At 46.5% G+C, this 18,054-nt stretch overlaps 2 protein-coding genes across 2 annotated transcripts in view; one reads left to right on the top strand and one right to left on the bottom strand.

The window, feature by feature from the left end:
• Positions 1–15,533, bottom strand: part of LOC124008069 (cilia- and flagella-associated protein 47-like) — a 16,279-nt gene extending 746 nt beyond the window's left edge. The window contains exons 1-14 of the mRNA XM_046318972.1: positions 15,147–15,533; positions 14,772–14,926; positions 14,498–14,613; positions 14,204–14,342; positions 13,842–14,067; positions 11,858–12,027; positions 11,417–11,565; positions 10,962–11,188; positions 9,604–9,799; positions 7,789–8,035; positions 5,936–6,088; positions 2,621–2,813; positions 326–422; positions 1–189 (exon numbers count right to left, since the gene is read on the bottom strand). The exon at positions 1–189 is cut by the window's left edge and continues 31 nt beyond it. Of these exons, the coding sequence (XP_046174928.1) occupies positions 1–189; positions 326–422; positions 2,621–2,813; positions 5,936–6,088; positions 7,789–8,035; positions 9,604–9,799; positions 10,962–11,188; positions 11,417–11,565; positions 11,858–12,027; positions 13,842–14,067; positions 14,204–14,342; positions 14,498–14,613; positions 14,772–14,926; positions 15,147–15,290 (2,401 nt within the window). The 5' untranslated portion in view covers positions 15,291–15,533. The remainder of the gene's footprint in view (positions 190–325; positions 423–2,620; positions 2,814–5,935; positions 6,089–7,788; positions 8,036–9,603; positions 9,800–10,961; positions 11,189–11,416; positions 11,566–11,857; positions 12,028–13,841; positions 14,068–14,203; positions 14,343–14,497; positions 14,614–14,771; positions 14,927–15,146) is intronic.
• LOC124008376 (60S ribosomal protein L31-like) lies at positions 15,513–17,348 on the top strand. Its single transcript, XM_046319607.1, has 5 exons — positions 15,513–15,561; positions 15,997–16,100; positions 16,475–16,600; positions 16,939–17,051; positions 17,277–17,348. Exons 2-5 carry the CDS (start codon positions 15,997–15,999, stop codon positions 17,306–17,308), a joined length of 375 nt encoding a protein of 124 aa, XP_046175563.1. The 5' UTR covers positions 15,513–15,561; the 3' UTR covers positions 17,309–17,348.
• The last annotated feature ends 706 nt before the right edge of the window (positions 17,349–18,054 follow it).

Raw genomic sequence — 18,054 nt, 5'->3', positions numbered from 1 at the left:
AGACGAGGGGCAGGGTGGCTCTGGAGAGGGGAGGCAGGACGTGGGACAGGGGGCTGGAGCGCTGCAGCTCAGGACAGCAGTCTAACTCCAGCTGCACCCACACATACACCTGCAGGTTGTTCACCAGGTCCAGGTTCCTCACACACACTGAGGCCACACACACCTCACCAAAATCTATTAAGGACGGGCCTGGAAGGAGGAGGGGAAACCAAACTCTGATTCACATCTTTAAAATGCTACTTTTGTGAATATTCTCTTCATCAGCCATGGGAGGGACAAGAGGGCTTAAGATTCCTAATGCAAACAAAGACTGCATGCGTTTCACCTATGACTACTTGGTGGAGCTGCTGAACTGTCAGGGTGCGACTGCAGTCTGCCACCTCCTGGTTGGTGGAGGGTAGTGCATTGATGCCCTCTGTCACCTGGACAGCAGAGGGTTAAAGAATGATCGAGACAGAGGAATTCCATACAGTCAGATACAGAATGATAGAGACAGAGGAATTCCATACAGTCAGATACAGAATGATAGAGACAGAGGAATTCCATACAGTCAGATACAGAATGATAGAGACAGAGGAATTCCATACAGTCAGATACAGAATGATAGAGACAGAGGAATTCCATACAGTCAGATACAGAATGATAGAGACAGAGGAATTCCATACAGTCAGTCAGGAAACACCAGATACAGAATGATAAAGGGAGGGGATTGCAGACAGTCAGTCAGGAAACACCAGATACAGAATGATAAAGGGAGGGGATTGCAGACAGTCAGTCAGGAAACACCAGATACAGAATGATAAAGGGAGGGGATTGCAGACAGTCAGGAAACACCAGATACAGAATGATAAAAGGAGGGGATGGCAGACAGTCAGGAAACACCAGATACAGAATGATAAAGGGGGGGATTGCAGACAGTCAGGAAACACCAGATACAGAATGATAAAGGGAGGGGATTGCAGACAGTTAGGAAACACTAGATACAGAATGATAAAGGGAGGGGATTGCAGACAGTCAGTCAGGAAACACCAGATACAGAATGATAAAGGGAGGGGATTGCAGACAGTCAGGAAACACCAGATACAGAATGATAAAGGGAGGGGATTGCAGACAGTCAGTCAGGAAACACCAGATACAGAATGATAAAGGGAGGGGATTGCAGACAGTCAGTCAGTAAACACCAGAAACACCAGATACAGAATGATAAAGGGAGGGGATTGCAGACAGTCAGGAAACACCAGATACAGAATGATAAAGGGAGGGGATTGCAGACAGTCAGTCAGGAAACACCAGATACAGAATGATAAAGGGAGGGGATTGCAGACAGTCAGGAAACACCAGATACAGAATGATAAAGGGAGGGGATTGCAGACAGTCAGGAAACACCAGATACAGAATGATAAAGGGGAGGGGATTGCAGACAGACAGACAGGAAACACCAGATACAGAATGATAAAGGGAGGGGATTGCAGACAGTCAGGAAACACCAGATACAGAATGATAAAGGGAGGGGATTGCAGACAGTCAGTCAGGAAACACCAGATACAGAATGATAAAGGGAGGGGATTGCAGACAGTCAGGAAACACCAGATACAGAATGATAAAGGGAGGGGATGGCAGACAGTCAGGAAACACCAGATACAGAATGATAAAGGGAGGGCATTGCAGACAGTCAGGAAACACCAGGTACAGAATGATAAAGGGAGGGGATTGCAGACAGTCAGGAAACACCAGATACAGAATGATAAAGGGGAGGGGATTGCAGACAGTCAGTCAGGAAACACCAGATACAGAATGATAAAGGGGAGGGGATTGCAGACAGTCAGGAAACACCAGATACAGAATGATAAAGGGAGGGGATTGCAGACAGTCAGTCAGGAAACACCAGATACAGAATGATAAAGGGAGGGGATTGCAGACAGTCAGGAAACACCAGATACAGAATGATAAAGGGAGGGGATTGCAGACAGTCAGTCAGGAAACACCAGGTACAGAATGATAAAGGGAGGGGATTGCAGACAGTCAGGAAACACCAGGTACAGAATGATAAAGGGAGGGGATTGCAGACAGTCAGGAAACACCAGATACAGAATGATAAAGGGAGGGATTGCAGACAGTCAGTCAGGAAACACCAGATACAGAATGATAAAGGGAGGGGATTGCAGACAGTCAGGAAACACCAGATACAGAATGATAAAGGGGGGGGATTGCAGACAGTCAGGAAACACCAGATACAGAATGATAAAGGGAGGGGATTGCAGACAGTCAGGAAACACCAGATACAGAATGATAAAGGGAGGGGATTGCAGACAGTCAGTCAGGAAACACCAGATACAGAATGATAAAGGGGGGGGATTGCAGACAGTCAGGAAACACCAGATACAGAATGATAAAGGGAGGGGATTGCAGACAGTCAGGAAACACCAGATACAGAATGATAAAGGGAGGGGATTGCAGACAGTCAGTCAGGAAACACCAGATACAGAATGATAAAGGGAGGGGATTGCAGACAGTCAGGAAACACCAGATACAGAATGATAAAGGGACAATAAAAAGGATAAAAGGACCCATGAAAAATGGTTTACCAGAGACTTTAAACACCCTGCTTTACCTGCCATACCTGTCTGAATCTGGACCTGGTCTCCATGGCAGCCAGCATACAGGTGGTCAATAGCTGGCTATGTCCCTGGTCGACGCTATGCCCCTCCTGGCTGTGATTGGACTCCAGGTCCCTCAGAGAGAGCTGGGGGGTGAGGAGTCCTGCAGCAGGCCGGAGCCCAATGTCTATGTTGTCCTCCACCTCACCAAGCAGCCTGAGCATACATATGGAAAACATCGTCAGATACCGCCTTGTTGTCAGCCTACAGCACATATTGAGGGGATTTTATTAAACTGGCCAGGTTGCACTGGGGTATGGCCCGTCACGTGACTGGGCGAAGCTGGTGAGGAGGCGCGCTCTGCTCATTTGAATAATACCCAGCATTCTTTGCAAGTGTTTGCTTTCAACATTTACATTTTGGTCATTCAGCAGACGCTCTTATCCAGAGTGACTGGCAGTCAGTGCATTCAATCAAGGTAGATAAAGGACAGCATATCACAGTCATAGCAAGAACATAAAGAAAATGTGTAACCGTTACTGAGAATGTTATTGTAGTTGAAGTGGCCTGTTAGTTCATTCAGTATGTTAGACTATTTTGAACATCATTGATGCCAGTTTTAAAGCTTTTGAAAAATCTAACATAAGTGAATGTGACTGATGGGAGCATTAATAAATAACAATCTTCAGTTGGTTCCTAATTCCTATGTTATTGTGATATACAGTCATGCTTACTTCATTGATAATGTGCAGAAATTTGTCCATAGAATCAATGACTGAAAAATACATGCACATATTTTCAAAGTCTGTAAATTACACATTTTCAACATCCAGAAAATACGCATTTTCAACGTCAGAATATAAGGTGTTTCTTTGCCGTCCGGCGTGAAATGCTTTGAAAGGCTGGTCATGGCTCACATCAACACCTAGACCCACTCCACTTTGCATACCGCACCAACAGATCCACAGATGATGCAATCTCTATTGCACTCCACACTGCCCTTTCACACCTGGACAAAAGGAACACCTATGTGAAAATGCTGTTCATTGACTACAGCTCAGCGTTCAACATCATAGTGCCCTCAAAGCTCATCACTAAGCTAAGGACCCTGGGACTAAACACCTCCCTCTGCAACTGGATCCTGGACTTCCTGACAGGCCGCCCCAGGTGGTAAGGGTAGGTAACAACACATCCGCCACGCTGATCCTCAACACAGGGGCCCCTCTGGGATGCGTGCTCAGTCCCTTGCTGTACTCACTGTTCACTCATGACTGCACGGCCAGGCACGACTCCAACACCATCAATGAGTTTGCTGATTTACACAACAGTGATAGGCCTGATCACCGACAACGATGAGACAGCCTATAGGGAGGAGGTCAGAGACCTGGCAGTGTGGTACCAGGACAACAACCTCTCCCTCAACGTGATCAAGACAAAGGAGATGATTGTGGACTACAGGAAAAGGAGGACCGGGCACACCCCCATTCTCATTGACAGGGCTTTAGTGGAACAGGTTGAGAGCTTCAAGTTCCTTGGCGTCCACATCACCAACAAACTAACATGGTCCAAACACACCAAGACAGTCGTGAAGAGGGCACGACAAAACCCATTCCCCCTAAGGAGACTGAAAAGATTTGACATGGGTCCTCAGATCCTCAAAAGGTTTTACAGCTGCACCATTGAGAGCATCCTGAGTGGTTGCATCACCTCTTCTACGCTGCTGCTACTCTCTGTTATTATCTATGCATAGGCACTTTAATAACTCTACCTACATGTACATATTACCTCAATTACCTCGACACGGGTGCCCCCACACATTGACTCTGTGCCGGTACCCCTTGTATACAGCCTCCACATTGACTCTGTGCCGGTACCCCCTGTATATAGCCTCCACATTGAGTCTGTACCGGTACCCCCTGTATACAGCCTCCACATTGACTCTGTGCCGGTACCCCTTGTATACAGCCTCCACATTGACCCTGTGCCGGTACCCCTTGTATACAGCCTCCACATTGACTCTGTACCGGTACCCCCTGTATATAGCCTCCACATTGAGTCTGTACCGGTACCCCCTGTATACAGCCTCCACATTTAGTCTGTGCCGGTACCCCTTGTATACAGCCTCCACATTGACTCTGTACCGGTACCCCCTGTATATAGCCTCCACATTGACTCTGTACCGGTACCCCCTGTATATAGCCTCCACATTGAGTCTGTACCGGTACCCCCTGTATATAGCCTCCACATTGACTCTGTACCGGTACCCCCTGTATATAGCCTCCACATTGAGTCTGTACCGGTACCCCCTGTATACAGCCTCCACATTGAGTCTGTACCAGTACCCCTTGTATACAGCCTCCACATTGACTCTGTACCGGTACCCCCTGTATACAGCCTCCACATTGACTCTGTACCGGTACCCCCTGTATATAGCCTCCACATTGACTCTGTACCAGTATCCTCTGTATATAGCCTCCACATTGACTCTGTACCGGTACCCCTGTATATAGCCTCCACATTGACTCTGTACCAGTACCCCCTGTATATAGCCTCCACATTGACTCTGTACCGGTACCCCCTGTATATAGCCTCCACATTGACTCTGTACCAGTACCCTCTGTATATAGCCTCCACATTGACTCTGTACCGGTACCCCCTGTATATAGCCTCCACATTGACTCTGTACCAGTACCCCCTGTATATAGCCTCCACATTGACTCTGTACCGGTACCCCCTGTATATAGCCTCCACATTGACTCTGTACCAGTACCCTCTGTATATAGCCTCCACATTGACTCTGTACCGGTACCCCCTGTATATAGCCTCCACATTGACTCTGTACCGGTACCCTCTGTATATAGCCTCCACATTGACTCTGTACCGGTACCCCTGTATATAGCCTCCACATTGACTCTGTACCGGTACCCTCTGTATATAGCCTCCACATTGACTCTGTACCAGTACCCCCTGTATACAGCCTCCACATTGACTCTGTACCGGTACCCCCTGTATATAGCCTCCACATTGACTCTGTACCGGTACCCTCTGTATATAGCCTCCACATTGACTCTGTACCAGTACCCCCTGTATATAGCCTCCACATTGACTCTGTACCGGTATCCTCTGTATATAGCCTCTACATTGACTCTGTACCGGTACCCCTGTATACAGCCCCGCTATTGTTATTTACTGCTGCTCTTTAATTATTTCTTATTCTTTTCAGCACCTGAAATGTATGTAATGTCAAGTCTTTTCAGGGTCATTTTGCTTACTGGGTAGCTCTTTGGTTGTGGGTGCCAAGATTACAACATACAGAACACACATCCCACTCTGTCTACCTCGCAGTGGTTTTCTGCAAGCGTGTCTTTCGCAGGCTCCTGATGAAGGCTAGGTAGTGATCTCTGTGTCTCTGTCTCTGCTGCTCCTCCTCCTCCGTGAAGGAAAAGTCAGGGTCCTCATAGCGGTAACGCTCCACCCGCGTGAAGATGGTCCTGGGTGGAGGGAGACGATATAAGCAGTTCATAAGAGTTCATAGGCAGAACATAGGGGCTACATAGGACTTTACAGAACATAGGGGCTACATAGGACTTTACAGAACATAGGGGCTACATAGGACATTAGAGAACATAGGGGCTATATAGGACTTTACAGAACATAGGGGCTACATAGGACATTAGAGAACATAGGGACTACATAGGACTTTACAGAACATAGGGGCTACATAGGACTTTACAGAACATAGGGGCTACATAGGACTTTACAGAACATAGGGGCTACATAGGACTTTACAGAACATAGAGGCTACATAGGACTTTACAGAACATAGGGGTTACATAGGACTTTACAGAACATAGGGGCTACATAGGACTTTACAGAACATAGGGGCTACATAGGACTTTACAGAACATAGGGGCTACATAGGACTTTACAGAACATATGGGCTATATAGGTCTTTACAGAACATAGGGGCATTAGAGAACATAGGGGCTACATAGGACATTAGAGAACATAGGGGTTACATAGGACTTTACAGAACATAGGGGTTACATAGGTCTTTACAGAACACAGGGGTTACATAGGACTTTACAGAACATAGGGGCTACGTAGGTCTTTACAGAACATAGGGGCTACATAGGACTTTACAGGAACACGGATGCAAATTGTAAACCAACTGCACTGACTGCCCAGACATCTGGGCACTTTAATAATGCCACTTTAATAATGTTTACATATCTTCCATTACTCATCTCATATGTATATACTGTATCTTATACCATCTATTGCATCTTCCCTATTACACTCGGTTATCGCTCATCCATATATTTATATGTACATATTCTTATTCCATCCCTTTACTTAGATTTGTGTGTATAAGGTAGTTGTTGTGGAATTGTTAGAATACTTGTTACATATTACTGCACTGTCGGAACTAGAAGCACAAGCATTTCACTACACTCGCATTAACATTCTATGTGACCAATAGAATTAGATTTGATCTGGTTAGCAGGTCCCTGCAAACCTGACTGCACTGATACTATTTCCATCATTACTATTAGTAGTACTGATACTATTTCCATCATTACTATTAGTAGTACTGATACTATTTCCATCATTACTATTAGTAGTACTGATACTATTTCCATCATTACTATTAGTAGTACTGATACTATTTCCATCATTACTATTAGTAGTACTGATACTATTTCCATCATTACTATTAGTAGTACTGATACTATTTCCATCATTACTATTAGTAGTACTGATACTATTTCCATCATTACTATTAGTAGTACTGATACTATTTCCATCATTACTATTAGTAGTACTGATACTATTTCCATCATTACTATTAGTTAGTACTGATACTATTTCCATCATTGCTATTAGTAGTACTGATACTATTTCCATCATTACTGTTAGTAGTACTGATACTATTTCCATCATTACTGTTAGTAGTACTGATACTATTTCCATCATTACTGTTAGTAGTACTGATACTATTTCCATCATTACTGTTAGTAGTACTGATACTATTTCCATCATTACTATTAGTAGTACTGATACTATTTCCATCATTACTGTTAGTAGTACTGATACTATTTCCATCATTACTGTTAGTAGTACTGATACGTCTCTGGAATAGGTCACAGGGTGCCATGGCAGACACTCTCTGTTGTATAACTCAGATGACCTGTAGGTGGTGTCTGGAGAGGCAGGGCGGATGCTGCAGGCCCTGTCGTTGGGGAAGGCCAGTAGCTCTCGCCGGCGACCGTCTAGACTCTGGTTCCTACGGTGGCTCTGGCTCTGACCGTGGCTGTGGAGCCGGGTCTTGGCCGTGCTGTGGACAGCTGCCCGCACCAATCCCACACACCTGCCCAGCTCACTGGAGGGCACCCGGGCATACTGGCCTGTCTCATTGGTCACAGCCGGGGTGATTCCTGATACATCACAGACAAAACAATGACTGGGAGGGTCCAATAACAGGTTGAAGATAGAATGCCAGACAATACTTTGAAGAACTATACAGTATGGAAAGGAGATCAGAGGACAGGGCAGTGAGGGGTTCAGTGTGAACTATACAGTATGGAAAGGAGATCAGAGGACAGGGCAGTGAGGGGTTCAGTGTGAACTATTCAGTATGGGACAGGGCAGTGAGGGGTTCAGTGTGAACTATACAGTATGGGACAGGGCAGTGAGGGGTTCAGTGTGAACTATACAGTATGGGACAGGGCAGTGAGGGGTTAGTGTGAACTATACAGTATGGGAAGGAGATCAGAGGACAGGGCAGTGAGGGGTTCAGTGTGAACTATACAGTATGGAAAGGAGATCAGAGGACAGGGCAGTGAGGGGTTCAGTGTGAACTATTCAGTATGGGACAGGGCAGTGAGGGGTTCAGTGTGAACTATACAGTATGGGACAGGGCAGTGAGGGGTTCAGTGTGAACTATACAGTATGGGACAGGGCAGTGAGGGGTTCAGTGTGAACTATACAGTATGGGACAGGGCAGTGAGGGGTTCAGTGTGAACTATACAGTATGGGACAGGGCAGTGAGGGGTTAGTGTGAACTATACAGTATGGGAAGGAGATCAGAGGACAGGGCAGTGAGGGGTTCAGTGTGAACTATACAGTATGGGACAGGGCAGTGAGGGGTTCAGTGTGAACTATACAGTATGGAAAGGAGATCAGAGGACAGGGCAGTGAGGGGTTAGTGTGAACTATACAGTATGGGACAGGGCAGTGAGGGGTTCAGTGTGAACTATACAGTATTTGAAGGAGATCAGAGGACAGGGCAGTGAGGGGTTCAGTGTGAACTATACCGTATGGGACAGGGCAGTGAGGGGTTCAGTGTGAACTATACAGTATGGGAAGGAGATCAGAGGACAGGGCAGTGAGGGGTTAGTGTGAACTATACATTATGGGACAGGGCAGTGAGGGGTTCAGTGTGAACTATACAGTATGGGAAGGAGATCAGAGGACAGGGCAGTGAGATCAGAGGACAGGGCAGTGAGGGGTTAGTGTGAACTATACAGTATGGGACAGGGCAGTGAGGGGTTCAGTGTGAACTATACAGTATGGGACAGGGCAGTGAGGGGTTCAGTGTGAACTATACAGTATGGGACAGGGCAGTGAGGGGTTCAGTGTGAACTATACAGTATGGGACAGGGCAGTGAGGGGTTCAGTGTGAACTATACAGTATGGGAAGGAGATCAGAGGACAGGTCAGTGAGGGGTTCAGTGTGAACTATTCAGTATGGGACAGGGCAGTGAGGGGTTCAGTGTGAACTATACAGTATGGGACAGGGCAGTGAGGGGTTCAGTGTGAACTATACAGTATGGGACAGGGCAGTGAGGGGTTCAGTGTGAACTATACAGTATGGGAAGGAGATCAGAGGACAGGGCAGTGAGGGGTTCAGTGTGAACTATACAGTATGGGAAGGAGATCAGAGGACAGGGCAGTGAGGGGTTCAGTGTGCCGGCTGTGTGCAGGGGGTGGTGTTGGGTCTCACCGGGGTTGAGTTTGGGTGTCTCGTATGCGGCCTCCGCCCGGCAAACGGCTGACAGTTGCAGGGTGATGGTGTGGAAGCTGCGGAGGCGGAGCTTGATGGAGGAGGGCTCCAGGTGTACCACCTGACCCAGCACCTCCAGCACCTGTTTCACTTTGAACGTCCCCATCTGGTGGGGGGCGAAGGACAGCACCACGTCCTGGACAAAAACACAGATCGATGATTCTGATCAACTTTCTGTCAGCCTCAGGGAGGATATGGATGATATTGATAATTCATCCTCTCTGTCTGTTCCGTCAGAGAGGATGCTTGGAGGAGACTGGGGTTGTCTCCAAAATGGCTCCTATTTCCTATATGATGTACAACTTTAGGGCCCAGGCACTCTGTATAGTGGACTACTTTAATCTGGCCAAAATAAGGAACCATCTGAGCCTGGACCAGGGCTGTCTACCTGGCTCTGCCCTGGGGAGATGGTCCCACTAGTGGGGTCACTGATGAAGTTAACCATCTATCTACCTGGCTCTGCCCTGGGGAGATGGTCCCACTAGTGGGGTCACTGATGAAGTTAACCATCTATCTACCTGGCTCTGCCCTGGGGAGATGGTCCCACTAGGTGGGTCACTGATGAAGTTAACCATCTATCTACCTGGCTCTGCCCTGAGGAGATGGTCCCACTAGTGGGGTCACTGATGAAGGTAACCATCTATCTACCTGGCTCTGCCCTGGGGAGATGGTTCCACTAGGAGGGTCACTGATGAAGTTAACCATCTATCTACCTGGCTCTGCCCTGGGGAGATGGTCCCACTAGGAGGGTCACTGATGAAGTTAACCATCTATCTACCTGGCTCTGTCCTGAGGAGATGGTTCCACTAGGAGGGTCACTGATGAAGTTAACCATCTATCTACCTGGCTCTGCCCTGGGGAGATGGTTCCACTAGGAGGGTCACTGATGAAGTTGACCATCTATCTACCTGGCTCTGCCCTGGGGAGATGGTTCCACTAGGAGGGTCACTGATGAAGTTAACCATCTATCTACCTGGCTCTGCCCTGGGGAGATGGTTCCACTAGGAGGGTCACTGATGAAGTTAACCATCTATCTACCTGGCTCTGCCCTGGGGAGATGGTCCCACTAGGAGGGTCACTGATGAAGTTAACCATCTATCTACCTGGCTCTGCCCTGGGGAGATGGTTCCACTAGGAGGGTCACTGATGAAGTTAACCATCTATCTACCTGGCTCTGCCCTGGGGAGATGGTTCCACTAGGAGGGTCACTGATGAAGTTAACCATCTATCTACCTGGCTCTGCCCTGGGGAGATGGTTCCACTAGGAGGGTCACTGATGAAGTTAACCATCTATCTACCTGGCTCTGCCCTGGGGAGATGGTTCCACTAGGAGGGTCAGTGATGAAGTTGGCCATCTTTCGGAACTTGAAGGTGACAGGGAGATGAGGGGAGAGGTTGTGGAGCACACACAGGACGTCCACACGCTCTCCCATCAGACACTGCTGGAAGCTGAAGCTGTGGCCGGGGCTGGGCACCAGGGAGACAGGGAGGGCTGAGCCAGTCACCGCCAGCTCCACACAGTAACCTGGGGATAGAGGTCAGGGCTTAGAGGTCAGAGAGGTCAGGGGTCAAGTACAAGACAGTCCCAGATCAAGCACAACACTTCTGTTATAGCTGTTGTACACATGTCAGTCAGTACCCCTCACCAGAGAATGGCTTCAATTGTTGTTTATGCTAATGATATAATATACACTGTTAAATTGCAGCATGTTGTTCCTGCTATTGGTAAGGAACAGACTGAGGCTTGCTGTACCATTGTGTGGAGGTACAGTGGAGTGCTGCTGCTGCTGCTGGTTGAAGCCATCTTTACTTCCCACCGTGTGGAACTTGAGGAAGAGGGAGAAGTCTTGTTTACTGGCTGCTGCTGAGGCCCCACTGGTCTTCTGCTCCTCCCTGCTCCTTCTGAAGAACAGAACAACCATTATATACTGCCTGTTATAATGTCTTTACACACATTTACACGGGCGGCAGCGTAGCCTAGTGGTTAGAGCGTTGGACTAGTAACCGGAAGGTTGCGAGTTCAAACCCCCGAGCTGACAAGGTACAAATCTGTCGTTCTGCCCCTGAACAGGCAGTTAACCCACTGTTCCCAGGCCGTCATTGAAAATAAGAATGTGTTCTTAACTGACTTGCCTGGTTAAATAAAGGTAAAATTATACCCCCACATAGACACACACACAGGAGGGCTGGATACCTTCTGCTGACAGGACGGAAGCAGACCCACAGAGTAGTTCTGTCGTAGGGTCTCAGTCGTCCCTCATTGGGCACACAGGAGATCACAGTGGAGGGATCCACAGCGGTGGCCCTGTTACGAACACTCCTCTCTAGCAGCGCTGCGTCTGTACTCCTCTGGAGGTCAAAGCCCTGATGAAACACACACACGCAGACACACACACAGGCACAGACACACACACAGGCACAGACACACACACAGACAGACACACACAGACAAACACACACAGACACGCAGACACACACACAGGCACAGACACACACAGACACGCAGACACAGACACACACACACACACACACACACAGACACACACACACACACACAGCAATACAAAAGTGTATCAGGCCTAACGATAGGGATATAAAAACACAGTTTAGTATAGTTGCAGTGTGAAATATGTCAACAAAATGTATTTAACATAATTTTACCAGCTACATTGACTGAGAACACATTCTCATCTACAGCAACGACCTGAGGAATAGTTACAGGGGAGAGGAGGGGGAAATGAATGAGACAATTGTAAACTGGGGATGATTAGGTGGCCATGATGGTATGAAGACCAGATTGGGAATTTAGTCAGGACACCGGGGTTAACACCCCTACTTGTACAATAAGTGCCATGGGATCTTTAGTGACCACACAGAGTCAGGACACCCTTTTAACGTCCCATCCGAAAGACAGCACCCTACACAGGGCAATGTCCCCAATCACTGCCCTGGGGTGTTGGGGCATTTCTTTTTTAGATCAGAGGAAAGGGTGCCTCCTACTGGCCCTCCAACACCACTTCCAGCAGCATCTGGTCTCCCATCCAGGGAATGTGTCTGTGTTTTCTCTCTGTGTGTGTGTTGGTGCATGTGTGTGTCTGTGTTTTCTCTCTGTGTGTGTGTTGGTGCATGTGTGTGTCTGTGTTTTCTCTCTGTGTGTGTTGGTGCATGTGTGTGTCTGTGTTTTCTCTCTGTGTGTGTTGGTGCATGTGTGTGTCTGTGTTTTCTCTCTGTGTGTTGGTGCATGTGTGTGTCTGTGTTTTCTCTCTGTGTGTGCTGGTGCATGTGTGTGTCTGTGTTTTCTCTCTGTGTGTGTTGGTGCATGTGTGTGTCTGTGTTTTCTCTGTGTGTGTCTGTGTTTTCTCTGTGTGTGTTGGTGCATGTGTGTGTCTGTGTTTTCTCTCTGTGTGTGTTGGTGCATGTGTGTGTCTGTGTTTTCTCTCTGTGTGTGTTGGTGCATGTGTGTGTCTGTGTTTTCTCTCTGTGTGTGTTGGTGCATGTGTGTGTCTGTGTTTTCTCTCTGTGTGTGTTGGTTCATGTGTGTGTCTGTGTTTTCTCTCTGTGTGTGTTGGTTCATGTGTGTGTCTGTGTTTTCTCTCTGTGTGTGTTGGTTCATGTGTGTGTCTGTGTTTTCTCTCTGTGTGTGTTGGTTCATGTGTGTGTCTGTGTTTTATCTCTGTGTGTGTTGGTGCATGTGTGTGTCTGTGTTTTCTCTCTGTGTGTGTTGGTGCATGTGTGTGTCTGTGTTTTCTCTCTGTGTGTGTTGGTGCATGTGTGTGTCTGTGTTTTCTCTCTGTGTGTGCTGGTGCATGTGTGTGTCTGTGTTTTCTCTCTGTGTGTGTTGGTGCATGTGTGTGTCTGTGTTTTCTCTGTGTGTGTGTCTGTGTTTTCTCTGTGTGTGTGTTGGTGCATGTGTGTGTCTGTGTTTTCTCTCTGTGTGTGTTGGTGCATGTGTGTGTCTGTGTTTTCTCTCTGTGTGTGTTGGTGCATGTGTGTGTCTGTGTTTTCTCTCTGTGTGTGTTGGTTCATGTGTGTGTCTGTGTTTTCTCTCTGTGTGTGTTGGTTCATGTGTGTGTCTGTGTTTTCTCTCTGTGTGTGTTGGTTCATGTGTGTGTCTGTGTTTTCTCTCTGTGTGTGTTGGTTCATGTGTGTGTCTGTGTTTTATCTCTGTGTGTGCGTACCATTTCTGTCCCTGGAGCATCGTCCTGCAGCACCACCATCCAGTCGCAGGCCTGTGGTCCATTGTTCACCAGAACCACCTTTTCCACCCGGGACGTCCCAAAGAAGACGGGTCCGAAGCGGAGGCAGGACAACCTGTCCCCCTCTAGGTCCTGGAGCTCCAGGCTCTGCTCCAAAACATCAGCCCTGATCTTCAGGACCACGTCCTTACTGTTCTGCAGCTTCACCCTGAGAGAAAGGGAAGGAGGGAGGGAGGAAACTCAATAAACACACACAAAATGCACAAACAAAGAACCATAAGTAACACTAAGCAGAATACGGTGGAGCGTATAAGATGATGTTCAATAGTCTCTAGTTTCCTTACTGGGCCTCCTCTCTGACCCTCGTGGGTCTGTCAGTGCACAGTTCCACCTTCAGCCACTGGGTTGCGCCAGACTGCAGGATGCCACTGCTGGGAGAGAGCCTGATGGACTGGTCTCCATCATACAGCACCTGAAAAGATCCTTCAGCAAGGCCAAGGGCATGAACAGCAATCAATTAATATAACAATAAGAAATATACCATAAATAAATCAGCTAGATTACTGCAAATGTCAACTAAAATCAATCAATGCAAGTTTACAGAAGTGGGTTCAATGGGAGAGGCAAAAGCATAATACCTGGAGCAGATCCCTGATTGGTCAATTCCACCTCTTTGCTGATCACCTGACTGTTTGCCATCACAGAGCCGAAATCAGCGAGAGATTCCATGGTGAGAGAACACGCCGGGGAGAACCTGCAGGAAAGCCCAAATATAAGTAACCTTGGATGAGACCTGAAGATTGCCTAGGCACATGAGATTGAAGATTGCCTAGGCACATGTCTGTTGGAACCCGAGAAAGCAACTACATGAATGAGTGATGTTATAACAGGTGTATATATGACTCTACTTACGCTAAGAGGGGGATCTCTATGGCTTTGTCTTCCAGGACAAGGAGCAGACGGTCACAGACATCCTCATCTTTCTCAGGCCTGAACTCTAGAGTGCCACTCAGGGACAATCCAGCAGCAATGGGGGCTTCTGTGTTTGTCACCCTGAATTTGAACAGCTAGGACATGGGGTTGATACAATTAAAGTAGAGAGGGGCAGGGCAGTATGAAGGGTGGAAGTAACAAAAGTGTATAATAATGTATTGCATCAATCAAAATGAGTTTATAAGTTAGAATAGGACAAAAGCGCAATGAAAACTAAGCACAAGTTGCTCTGAACTTTACTAACGTATTACACACAAAGACAGCTGACAGGCAGCACTGCAGAAAGGATTTCACCTTTGATGTGGGTTCAAGCAGTCTCATTCTTTTCGAGGTAATTCCAGTGTTGGTCACCGTGACAGTGGTCTTGTAAACCTTCCCTGCTTTTACGTCGGTAAACTCAACAACCGGGGGATTAATTCTAACATAATTCGTTGTCATATTGTTATAGCTAAAAGTTGAGAGACTAATAGCAAAATTCGACGGTTTATCCCAGTTCAGGTTTTGGTCCTAAGTTATCAATGAAATAGGCTTCCTTTTCTGCACTAGTAATGTTTCAATGTATAAAGCTAACCACATACCGATACAGTGTAGCATTCATGGTTACCATGGCAACAAGATGTAGGAACATTGTCATAGATACTTGTTTTCTACGGACAACATTCAGCCGGATCTATATCCGGTCCTTCCTTTTCAACAGTTCCCCACCAAAGTGAGTTTGTCTCATTCATAGTCCTCGTACAATCTAACTCCATCCTGCAGTATTTATGCATAAAACACATATTTTCATTGTCCAAATCCAAAGTTGTGTACCTCATTGTCAATCGGATTTGAGTTTGTGATGTATTGTGCATTCATTTAGTTAACAAAAACAGTCAGAACTTTAGTTACCGTGCACACCACAGGCTCCGTAACATGCTAGCTATCAGACATAACATATACTTTTTGCCAGCTAACTACAGGCAGTCCAATTAATGGTTACATTTAGCCATTTTCATGAGCCATTTTTGTTTCGGTGGAGCAGGGATGTTTTCCTGTTTTGGACGTTAGTGTACCTGGCTAGCTAGCTAACGTTAGCCTAGCAATTCTGGCGTTTTACTTTGTATGGGACAATCTCAACTTGAACCATCCCGGTTTGTCTTTTCAGATGGCTCCTACCAAGAAGGGAGAGAAGAAGAAGGGGCGTTCAGCCATCAATGAGGTGGTGACCAGAGAATACACCGTCAACATCCACAAGCGCATCCATGGAGTGTAAGTACTGTGGTGCAAATGGACAAATTCACCAACAGAAGCCAGGTCAATGTTGGCTCAGCGTCCTCAAAACACTTGTGTCATTTGCACCTGAAGTCGTGTTTCATCAGTACCAGAGGATATGGTCTGGTGTGACATCATATGGGAGTATTTACAACACAGAGCATGGTGTGACATCACATGGGATTATTTACATCACAGAGCATGGTGTGACATCATATGGGAGTATTTACATCACAGAGCATGGTGTGACATCACATGGCTGTTGACAAATCTGCTGTTCCTCTAAATTGGCAGGTGTCCCTCAAGATGTAGGCTAGTTTTTGTTAGTCCCCCGTGGCTGGTCTTGATCAGAACGTTCCTTCTCTCTACAGGAGCTTCAAGAGGAGAGCTCCTCGCGCTCTCAAAGAGATCCGCAAGTTCGCCATGAAGGAGATGGGAACTCCTGATGTACGCATCGACACCCGCCTGAACAAGGCTGTGTGGACCAAAGGCGTCAAGTAAGGACTAATGAGACGCCTGTTTTAAGATTAATCGAGTGTATTCATTAGTGCACACTGTAGCAGAATGTTTTGCAACAGTAAACATGGGGTTTCTATTGGACAAGTTCAGAGGTTTCTCCCCATTTCTGCTGTTTGCTTCCATTTGGTGTCTAGTGAATACACCCTGTTATCATATGAATCAGGTATTACTGTACTTGTGTTTCCCAAACCATATTAAGTTGGTTAAACAATCACTAAGCCCATTAGTTGAATGGGGCACTTCCAGTACTGGATGAGACTAATGTTCACCTGTGTTATTTACAGGATGAGACTAACGTTCACTATGTTATTTACAGGAATGTGCCATACAGGATGAGGGTACGATTGTCCAGGAAGCGCAATGAGGATGAAGATTCCCCAAACAAACTGTACACACTCGTCACGTATGTCCCTGTCACAACATACAAAGGTGAGGCGTAGTTAATACCAAATGTGCCTTCATAGGTTTTCTAGAGTGTCATTTATTGTGCTGAATCCTCAACGATAGTCTGTTACTGTATATCCCTGTTCTGTTCTTAATACACCAATATGAAAGATTTAGTTTTATCATCTTTTCTGTCCTAGGATGATGAAGACAGAGGTTTATTATTGTCACGCTCTGTTGCTAAAACCTTTTTCTTTCCTTTGTCAACAGGTCTACAGACGGTCAATGTTGATGAGAATTAGATCTGTCTTCAACACTTGTAGAATAAATGTATAGACGGAGTTTTGTCTGATGTCTTTATTATACACTACAACAACACCACAACACTACAACACCACCACAATGCCACAACAACACCACTACAACACCACCACAACACCACAACACTACAACAGATCCCCAACTTGCAGCGGCCCACTGGTTTTATTTGCCCCCACAGTTTTCTGAGCAGAATAATGTTTTTGTTGTGTGGAAAGTCCGCTCTAAGTGATTTTAATTTCACATCTGTTCCCAAGTATTCCCGCATAATAGAGAGATACGTGGTCGTATAGAAATGTAAGCCAGGTTTGAAATTGTTTTAGTCGAACATCTGTTTGGGCTTCTTGCAGTCAATTTGCAGTCTACAAATGATTAGTAATTATGTTCCAGCCCCCCGACCATCCCCACTGCCTAAAAATGGTCCTGAGGCTGAATCTAGTTGATGATCCCTGCACTACCAAGTAGATGAACTGTTATGAATACAGGCCTACTTGAAGCGTGTCTGTGACTTGCATGTCTGAATGAGGTTGGATGCCTAAATGTAACTATTCATGACATAAACGCACAGACACCTCACACTTCTCCCTTCCTTTTCTATTGACTCAAGCTACTGCCTTTTTCAACTTCCTCAGACTCCTTATCCTCTGTGGAAGACCATTGTCCAAGAACTGCCAGAACCAATACATATATATATTTATTAGGTTCTTTGAGATTGTCATTGTGATGATAA

The sequence above is a fragment of the Oncorhynchus gorbuscha genome, linkage group LG21, assembly GCF_021184085.1.
Source record: "Oncorhynchus gorbuscha isolate QuinsamMale2020 ecotype Even-year linkage group LG21, OgorEven_v1.0, whole genome shotgun sequence".
Classification (NCBI taxonomy): Eukaryota; Metazoa; Chordata; class Actinopteri; order Salmoniformes; family Salmonidae; genus Oncorhynchus; species Oncorhynchus gorbuscha.
This window is presented reverse-complemented; position numbering and strand designations above follow the sequence as displayed.

Bases quoted from the DNA above. Each gene is read 5' to 3' on its own strand.
- LOC124008376 (XM_046319607.1), top strand. From the start codon at position 15,997: ATGGCTCCTACCAAGAAGGGAGAGAAGAAGAAGGGGCGTTCAGCCATC. The intron at 16,101-16,474 runs GTAAGTACTGTG...TTCTCTCTACAG, and splicing joins CACAAGCGCATCCATGGAGT to GAGCTTCAAGAGGAGAGCTC. The intron at 17,052-17,276 runs GTGAGGCGTAGT...CTTTGTCAACAG, and splicing joins CCCTGTCACAACATACAAAG to GTCTACAGACGGTCAATGTT.